The following is a 9889-nucleotide window of genomic DNA, read 5'->3' as shown; positions in this document are numbered from 1 at the left end:
GGGGGGGGAGTACATGTCTCAGAACCAATGGTACATGGTGTGTATAGTTAAGAACATATATCCCTGAGTCTAACTTCTGGGTTCAAATCCTGGCTTTTCCTCCCCTTTCTGGCCATGTGACATCACTCAAATGATATCACCTCTCTAGCTTCAGTTTCTTCATCCATAAAATGGGGATAATTATAAACATTGCTCCTAGGGTTAGTGTGGGAATTAAATAAGGAAGTGTTCATCAAGTGCTAGATCTACCCTAAGTCCTCAATAAATGCTGGATTTTAAAAAAAAAATTTTTTTTTATTGCAATTTGGCCGGGGCTGGGTTTGAACCTACCACCCTCAGTATATGGGGCCCGGCACCCTACTCACTTAGCCCAGGATTTTTTTAAATTCTGTTATTTTATTTTATTAGACAAAGTCTCACTCTGGCTCACACCTATAATCCTCGCACTCTGGGAGGCCCAGCAGGTGGATTGCTTGAGCTCCCAGGTTTGAGACCAGCCTAAGCCAGAGTGAGACCTCATCTCTAAAAATAGCCAGGCATTGTGGCAGATACCTGTAGTTCCAACTACTTGGGAGGCTGAGGCAAGAGAATCGCTTAAGCCCAGGAGTTGGAGGTTGCTGTGAGCTGTGATGTAACGGCACTCTACCCAGGGCAACAGCTTGAGGCTCTGTCTCAAAAAAAAGAAAAGAAAACTGAGTCTGTAAATACTAGTGGCACATGCCTACTGGCAGACCCAGGATTTGAATCTAAGACTGGCCACTCCCAAAGCCCCCATCTGGCCTCTCAGCCCCCAGAAATCATCACCTCTCCTTTGCCTGCCCCTGTACCAATTCCATGATTCTTATTCCCCTCAGGGCAGAAGATGAGGGTGGGGCCAGGGCCCATATGCTCAAATCCCTGCGGGAGGCACAGGCAGCCCTGGCTGAGGCCCAGGAGGACCTGGAGGCAGAGCGTGTGGCCAGGGCCAAGGCTGAGAAGCAACGCCGGGACCTGGGCGAGGAGCTGGAGGCGCTGCGGGGTGAGCTGGAGGACACACTGGACTCCACCAACGCGCAGCAGGAGCTCCGGTGAGGCGGCCAGTTTCTGGGACTTGTATAGCCTGGCACACGTGTGTGGGGGAGATGTGCAGGAAGAAGGACCTTGCCATCTATACAGAGGTTTAGTCATTTCCCAGTTGTTTATTGAGCCAATAAACAAGCTAAAGACAGAGATGGGTCAGATCCGGGTGTTACCTTTGGGAGTTCCCAGTCTTAGGAGAGGCAATTCAAGTGAAGGTTGGTCCAGTCTAGAACAAGGGATCCCTTAATGGAATAACTCAGGGCATTGTGAATAAGAGGAGAACCCTAAACCAAATCTATGGGAAGAAGTCCAGGAAAACTTCCTTGAGGAGAGGGCTTTTGAATAGGGTTTTGAAAGGTGAGTAGAAGTTCACCCTTACAGCCAAACTCCTTCTCACTATCTTTCCCTAGATCCCTTAGGGACTGGAGAGTGAAGTCCTCATTTTTGGAGGAAACAAGAAAAGGAAGTACAACCAGCTCCTCCAAAGCCCCTGCCTGCCTCTATCAGGAAATTCTGTTTTCCTTTCCTTTCTCATAATAAAAGGTCCAAGAGGGAACAGGAGGTGACGGAGCTGAAGAAGGCTCTGGAGGATGAGACACGCATCCATGAGGCGGCAGTACAGGAGCTGAGGCAGCGCCACGGCCAGGCCCTGGGGGAGCTGGCGGAACAGCTGGAGCAGGCCCGGAGGGTGGGTTGGGGCAGGGTGGAGTGGCCACAGATGGGGCAGGACACCGGGTTGGAAGAGATACCCCAGGCTGGCTCTAGGCCTGCCCATCTCTCTCTCCTTGGGGTTCTTTCCTTATGCATTCATGCCCTCCATTCATCTTGCATTCAGCAACCACTGAGTATATTCTGTGTTCTAGGAATGGTACTGGGGATCCCTCTGTGAACAACATAGCCAATACTGACTTCCCTTGTTTCAGTGGGAGAGGCAGAGAGTAAACAATACAAATACATTCATATTATTATATTCTGTAATATATACTGGGGAAGTTAAGTGCTATGGGACCCTGATGAACAGGAAAAGAGGCATTAGGGATAGCCAGTGCAAAGGCCCTGAGGTCCTCATAAACCTTTGCTCATCTCCTTCCTCCCACCAGGGCAAAGGCGCCTGGGAGAAGACCCGGTTGGCACTGGAGGCCGAAGTGTCCGAGCTGCGAGCGGAGCTGAGCAGCCTGCAGAGTGCACGTCAGGAGGGTGAGCAGCGGAGGCGCCGCTTGGAGTCCCAGCTGCAGGAGGTGCAGGGCCGGGCTGGCGATGGGGAGAGGGCCCGAGTAGAGGCTGCTGAGAAGCTGCAGCGAGCCCAGGTGAGTGAGAAAGCTAGAGCAAGGTCTCTGCTGGGTGATCTTAGGGGAGATGCCTACCCTCTCTGGACTTCTGTTTAGTTCACATTAACCCTGCTGTCCTATCCTGCTTTTCCAACATAGTCATACGTAAGTAGCTGATATGTGGTGGGCAGTGGCTATAGACTTAACGTTCTTAGTAGAGAAGAGGTAATATTGTTACCACTTTACACAACAGGAAACTAAGGCCCAGAGCAGTAAAGCTTATTGCCTGAGATCGCTCAGAGTTGAACTTGCCTAAGCATCCCTTTATACAATCTGGGAATAATTAGTGCTATCCACCCACCACAGGTTTGAGCCAATACTTAGTAAGCACTTAAAATGGTTCTGAGCCAGGGCACGGTGGCTCGTACCTGTAATCCTAGGACTCTGGAAGGCTAAGGCGGGAGGATCCCTTGAGCTCAGAAGTTCAAGACCAGCCAAAGCAAGGGGAGACCCCATCTCTACCAAAAATTAGAAAAACTAGCTGGGCATCATGACAGGTGCCTGCAGTCTCAGCTACTTGGGAGGCTGGGGCAAAAGGATAGCTTGAGTCCAGGAAACTGAGGTTGCTGTGAGCTATGATGATGCCACAGCACTCTACCCAGGGTGACAGAGTGGGATTCTGTCTTAAAAAAAAAAAAAAAAAAATAGTTCTGGGTATATAGTGAGTTTTCAAAAATTTTGAAGTGTTCCTATTTATTGAGCATCATGTATGTGTCAGCCCCTGAGTAGGAACATATGTTCATTTTTTTTCATAAAGTCTCACTTTATTGCCCTTAATAGAGTGCTGTGGCATCACACAGCTCACAGCAACCTCCAACTCCTGGGCTTAGGCGATTCTCTTGCCTCAGCTTCCTGAGAACTACAGGCACCCGCCACAATGCCCAGCTATTTTTTTTTCTTTTGGTTGCAGTTTGCTGGGGCCGGGTTTGAACCCTCCACCCTTGGTATATGGAGCCGGCACCCTACCCATGTTTATTATTTCACTTAATCACCGTACCCTTGGGGTGGGGAGGGGGTTAGATCCTGTTGTCATTCCCATTTTAGAGTAGAGAATACTGAAGGCCATAAAGGTAGGAGTCAACTTGTCTTGGGTCACACAGCCAGAAAGTGCCACGGACAGGTCAAAATATAATTTTTATAAGTTCAAATCATGACTCTCATACAAGGATGTGGTGAACAAATGTCAGAGGTTTATGTAAAGTGTTAATGAGGGACCCAGCAGAATGGCAGAGGTAGTCAAGAGGAGATGAGAGACTGGTGTGTCTGTCCTTGGCAAAAGAGAAAATGCTGAAATGAAATGGCATGGTTAGAAGCAAAACTTGTTAACGTCCTACAGAACAATAAAATAGAAGCTTCAGGTTACCTTCTCTGCTGGACATAGATCATTTGCAAAATATCAGTCTTCTTCATGCAACTTCACGGTATAAGTGGAAGGGAGTTTTGTTCCCCAGGAGAGTGAGGTGAACTGAAGTGCGTTTGTTGGACAGTTAAGGCATTTAATATCAAAAGGACTCGTGGTCATTATCTCATTTCCAAGTGTTCAGATTCTGAGTTCAACCGTGTTCCCCTAAGTGAACCTTGGAAAGGGAGAGAAAGAGGCTCAGGGTAAGGCACAAGTACTGGAGACTCTTATCCTACAAGCATTTATAGAGCACCTACTGTGTGCCAGGCCCTATTGTAGGCCCTGGGGATGCAGCATCCAATAAAGCAGATGAGATCCCTGACCTTAGGGAGGTAATAGGACAGCAGGAAGAAAGCAGTCTACTGCCTGTGTCCTACAGTCGAGGACCATGAGGCCTGGAGCCTCACCCAGGAACATCATGGTGATAGGGGACAGGGAGGGTAGAGAAGAGACGAGGCACAGCTTTATTGAGATATAACTCATATACCACATAATTCACCCATTTAAAGTGTACAATTGGACCGGGTTAGGTGACTCACACCTGTAATCCTAGCACTCAGGGAAGCTGAGGCAGGTAGATCCCTTGAGCTCAGGAGTCCAAGACCAGCCTGAGCAAGAGCAGCCTGTTTTTTCTAAAAACAGAAAAGCTAGGAAGGCATTGTGGTGGACACCTGTAGTCCCAGCTACTCAGGAGGCTGAAGCAAGAGGATCGCTTGAGCTCAAGAGTTTGAGGTTGCTGTGAGCTATGATGTCACGGCACTCTACCCAGGGCAACTGAGTGAGACTCTGTCTCAAAATAAATAAATAAAGTGTACAATTCAGTAGATTTTAGTATATTCAGAGTTGTACAGCCATCACCATAGTCTAATTTTATTTGGTTTTTGTTTGTTTGTTTATATGACCTTTGTGACTGACTTCTTTTACTTGGCATGTTTTCAGGGTTCATTCATATTCCAACACATATCAGGGTTAATTCTTACTTACTGCCAAGTAGTGCCCATCATATGGACATAAAACATTTTATTTATCCATTTATTGTTGATGGGTATTTAGGTCGTTTCCACTTCTTGGTGATTGTGAATATTCCTGTGGAAGTTTCTGCATAGACATATTTTCATTTCTCTGGGGTACACACCTAGGAGCAGAATTGCTAAGGCCTATGGAAGCTCTGTGCTTATGCATTTGAGGAATTGCTGGGCTGTCTTCCATGATAGCTGTGCCATCTTACATTCCCACCAGCCATATATAGTAGAGACTTGAGGAGTAGAGGGTGTCACTGAAAGCCACAGTTGGAGACCTTCATCCCACTGCCCCTTCCCCACAGGCTGAACTGGAGAACGTGTCTGGGGCACTAAGTGAGGCCGAGTCCAAAGCCATCAGGCTGAGCAAGGAGCTTAGCAGCACAGAAGCCCAGCTGCATGATGCCCAGGTGATCCTAGCCTCCCCTTCAACCCCATTGTCACCCTCCCCCCTGCCCTCCTAACCAAACCTGACATCACTGTCCCTTCCATTTATAGGAGCTAATGCAGGAGGAGACCAGGGCGAAGCTGGCTTTAGGGTCCCGAGTGCGAGCCCTGGAGGCTGAAGCAGCAGGGCTACGGGAGCAGCTAGAGGAGGAGGCGACTGCCAGGGAGCGGGTGGGCCGTGAGCTGCAGGCTGCCCAGGCCCAGGTGAGCAGCCCTGAGCAAGACCTTTGGAAGACATAGTACCCCTCCCATGTTCCCCAGCTCAGGGCCAGTCCCACTGTCTACCTCATCATAGGCCAGGCACCTGGGTATATGTCACCTCCTGACGCTCCCTCACTGTTCACATCCTGTTTGCAGGCCTCCTACCTCCGACTCCCACCTCATCCCTGCTCTCCACTCATACAGCCCAGCTCCAGCATGGTCATCCTCCCCCACAGAATCTTCCTCTCTGTCTTGTGGCATCCTTCCTCTTACTTCCAGCTTATCTTCCACACAACTCCAAAAGAAAGTTAGTTCTTTCTGTACCCAGAGCTAACCCTGCCCCACCCCTGCTCCTACCCCTCCCATGGCTCCCCGGTACCCCGACTATCTCAAGTTTCTCATTTCACTTAGAAAATCCCTTTCATTCTTTACTGCTGTTGGAAGGTCTTCCTAACTACCCCTCTCTTTCTCTTTTGCCCCAGCTCCAGTCACCTTGGGCTGGGACTGTTTCTGCCCATGATTCTCTCCATCAAGCCAAGAGCCCTTCAAAGTAGAACCCCCAGATCCAGTTAGATTGGGTCCCAAGGACAACCCAATATGGAGCCTGGTATATGACAGGCCTGAGAAATGCCCGTTGAATGAATAAGTGATGGTCCATGCCTGCAAATAGCCTTCACCTGGCAAACTCCTACACATACTTCAAGACTCATCTCAAATGCTCCTCCTTTAGGAAGTCTCTCATGGATGTTATAAAGAGATTCAGAGCCCCTCATGTGAACTTCCATGGCTCCTATACTACTCTCTCAGCCTCATCATCCTGGCTGTAACAGTCTCCCCTGTCAGACTCCCCTGTTCCCCAGGGAAGCCTCCAGGTCAGATTCATCTTGTGGTCCTGGAGGGAGTAATTCTAATCCCCTGGAAGAGCTAGGACTCATACTATTCCATTCACAACCTCAACCCTATGCTAAGGCAGGAGAGCCCAGTAGAATGACTCCTTTCCTCTTCTGGCCTCAGTCTCCTCATCTGGGAAGTGGAATACCAGCAGCTCACACCTTTGTCACTCATGGCCATGACTGCCACCCACCCTCTCTCTCCTCCCCCCAGCTCTCAGAGTGGCGGCGGCGCCAGGAGGAGGAGGCAGGGGCCCTGGAGGCAGGGGAAGAGGCACGGCGCCGGGCAGCCCGTGAGGCTGAGGTCCTGACCCAGCGCCTGGCAGAAAAGACAGAGACGGTGGATCGGCTGGAGCGGGGCCGTCGCCGGCTGCAACAGGAACTAGATGACGCCACCATGGACCTGGAGCAACAACGGCAGCTCGTGAGCACTCTGGAGAAGAAGCAACGCAAGTTCGACCAGGTGGGGCACCTCAGTTTACCCAGCTGAGGACACAGCCAGCTAATCTCTGCTTCCTCTAGCCTCTGTGGGAAGGCAGTAATACATGAAATCACAGCTCAGCTGTGAAGTTGTGGTGGACCAAGAAGCAGAACCCTTCTTCCCTCTGAGCCTCTGTAAAATAGGACATCCGTCTGTCCTGATTCTTGCCTCTTGTCACAGAACAATTATCAGTAGCCCTGGCCTTTTACTTTCAAAGCTGTCCTGGTTTGGATGATGAAATGTCCTCTCTGTACCCCAGAGGGTGCTTCTGAATGAAATGAAATAACATATCTCTCTTCTCCTGCTGACTCACTGGGGTACCTCAGGCAAGTTGCTTTTTCCTCTCAGCCTCAGTTTACCTATCTAGTTAATGGGAATAATATCAAGCATCTGGCAACCTGAGAATGAAATGAAATCACAGAACCCCAGAGGAGTTAAGATCAGGCAACCCTGAGGTTCAAATTCTAGCTCAGCCCCTTTCTGACTGTGTGGCTCAAAGAAAATTGTTCAACCTTTCTGTTTCTTATTTTATTCATTTAAAAAATATAGCAGGATGGCCGTGCACTGTGGCTCAAGCCTGTAATCCTAGCAACTCTGGGAGGCTGAGAAGAGTGGATTGCTTGAGCTCTCGAGTTCAAGACCAGCCTGAGCAAAAGTGAGACCCCATTTCTACTAAAAGTAGAAAAACTGAGGCAAGAGGATTTCTTGAGCCCAAGCTGGAGGTTGCTGTGAGCTATGACACCATGACACTCTACTCAGGGCAACAGCTTAGGACTCTCTCTCAAAAAAAAATGAAAGAAAGATCTATAGCAGGTTCTCAGATGGTCAAAGTAAAAAAATTAAAAATGCGGTGGGAGGATGAGAGGTGTCATTATTTTGCCTTCATATCTGAAAGCTGTTTTCATAGGATATAGAATTCTATAGGTAAACAGTTTTTTCTTCCAGCACTTTGTTTTTGTTTTGTTTTGTTTTGGTTTGTTTTTTGGTTTGTTTTTTTTGAGATACAGTCTCACTCAGTCGCCCCTCAGTAGCATGCTATAGCATCATAGCTTATAGCAACCTCAAACTCTTGGGCTGTACCCTCAGTGAATCCCCAGTGATAAAACAAACAAACAAACCAAAACTCTTAGGCTCAAGATATCCTTTTGCCTCAGCCTCCTAAATAGCTGGGGCAATAGGCACCCACCACAACGCTCAGGTATTTTTAGAGACAGGATCTCAATCCTGCTCAGGCTGGTCTCGAACTCCTGAGCTCAACCCATCTACCCACCTCGCCACAGCCTCCCAGAATAGTAAGCATGAGCAACCTCCCACAACCTATTCTTCCAGCATTTTGAAGATGCCGTTCCGTCATCTCTGATCTCCATCGTTTCAGATGAAAAGCTAGCAGTCATTTAAATTATTACTTCCCTGTAGGTAATACAGTGTGTTTGTCTAACTAATTTAAAAAGTTTCTCTTCCTGTTTGGTTTTTAGCAGTTTGGCAGTTTTAGCAGTTTAGCAGTTTGATGATGACGTGCCCAGGGAATTTTGTATTTATTCTACTTCAGGTTCGCTGAGCTTCCTGCAGATAAGAGTTGATGTTTTTGATCAAATGTGAAATTTTTCAGCCATTATTCCTTCCAATATTTTTCTCTCCCACTCTCTGTCCTTCCTCTTCATCCTGGATGTCAAATACATACACATATATGTAACTGCTTAATACTGTCCCAGAGATCATTGAAGTTTCTTTTTTTTTGCATCTTCTAAAATTTTATATATATTCTTTCCAATCTCTTTCTAGATGGGCTTCTTTTACTCAGAACAATTACTTTGAGATTCATTCATGTTTTCTCATATATCAACAACTCATTCTTTCATTATTTTTTTACTGCTGAATGTTATTCCTGTGTAGATAAACCACATTTTAATATTCATTAACTTGTTGATGAATATTTGGGTTGTTTCTAATTTGGGGCAATTATGAATGAAGGCTTAATTTTTCTAGTAGGTATGTAGTGGCTTTAATTCATGTTTCCCTAATGACCAGTGATGTTGAACAGCAGCTTTTTTTTTTTTTTTGAGACAGAGTCTCACTTTGTCTCCCTCTGTAGAGTACTATGGCTTCACAGCTCACAGCAACGTCAAACTCTTGAACTTAAGCGATTCTCTTGCCTCAGCCTCTCAAGTAACTGGGACTACAGGCTCCCTCTACAATGCACGGCTACTTTTTTTTATTTGGCTGCAGTTGTCGTTGTTGTTTAGCTGGCCCGGCCCAGGCTCAATCCCACCAGCCTAGGTATATGTGGCCGGCACCCTACTCACTGAGCTATAGGAACCAAGCCAAGCATCTTTTCATTTGGTTATGCCATCCATGTATTTTCTTTGGTAAAGTATCTGTTCAGATCTTTTTCCCATTTGTTAATTGAGTTGGATTATTATGATTATTACTATTATCATTATTATTTTTGAGACAGAATCTTTCTCTGTTCCCCTGTATAGAGTGCCGTGGCATCACAGCTCACAGCAACCTCAAACTCTTGGGCTCAAACAATCCTCTCATCTCAGCCTCCTAAGAAGCTGTGATTATAGGTGTCTGCCCTGATGTTCAGTTATATTATTATTTTTTTTTTTAGAGATAGGATCCTGCTCTGTCACCCAGGCGGGGCAGGGGGCAGTGGCATGATCATAGCTCACTGCAGCCTCAAAGTCCTGAGCTCAAGTGCTTTCCCACCTCAAACTCTAGAGTAGCCAGTCTGTGACTTATCTTTGCATTCTCTTAATAGAGTTTTTCAAAGAGAAGATGTTTTAAGTTCTGATAAAGATGAATTTATTATTATATCATTTGTGCTTTTGTGTTGTACCTAAGAGATCTTTGCCTAACTCAAAGTCACAAAAGTTTTCTCCTACTTTTCTTTGTAGAAGTTTTCTTTTTTAAATTTTTATATTTCTTACTTTTTTTGTTTTTCTTTTTTTAGAGACAGAGTCTCACTTTATCACCCTCAGTAGAGTGCTGTGGTGTCACAGCTCACGGCAACCTCCAGTTCTTGGGCTTAGGTGATTCTCTTGTCTCAGCCTCCTGAG

The 9889-nt window shown here is 46.9% G+C and overlaps 1 protein-coding gene across 3 annotated transcripts in view; it reads left to right on the top strand.

Moving 5' to 3' along the window:
• The window catches only part of MYH14 (myosin heavy chain 14), an 86921-nt gene that overhangs the window by 57468 nt on the left and 19564 nt on the right, over nt 1-9889 (top strand). For all 3 annotated transcript variants that reach the window (XM_012812557.2, XM_012812558.2, XM_023507863.1), the window contains exons 27-32: nt 855-1067; nt 1603-1747; nt 2160-2366; nt 5114-5218; nt 5307-5459; nt 6561-6809. In XM_012812557.2, coding sequence (XP_012668011.1) covers nt 855-1067; nt 1603-1747; nt 2160-2366; nt 5114-5218; nt 5307-5459; nt 6561-6809 — 1072 coding nt within the window. The remainder of the gene's footprint in view (nt 1-854; nt 1068-1602; nt 1748-2159; nt 2367-5113; nt 5219-5306; nt 5460-6560; nt 6810-9889) is intronic.

The sequence above is a fragment of the Otolemur garnettii genome, unplaced genomic scaffold (assembly GCF_000181295.1).
Source record: "Otolemur garnettii isolate 467f Iridium unplaced genomic scaffold, OtoGar3 scaffold00211, whole genome shotgun sequence".
In the NCBI taxonomy this organism is placed as follows: domain Eukaryota; kingdom Metazoa; phylum Chordata; class Mammalia; order Primates; family Galagidae; genus Otolemur; species Otolemur garnettii.
This window is presented reverse-complemented; position numbering and strand designations above follow the sequence as displayed.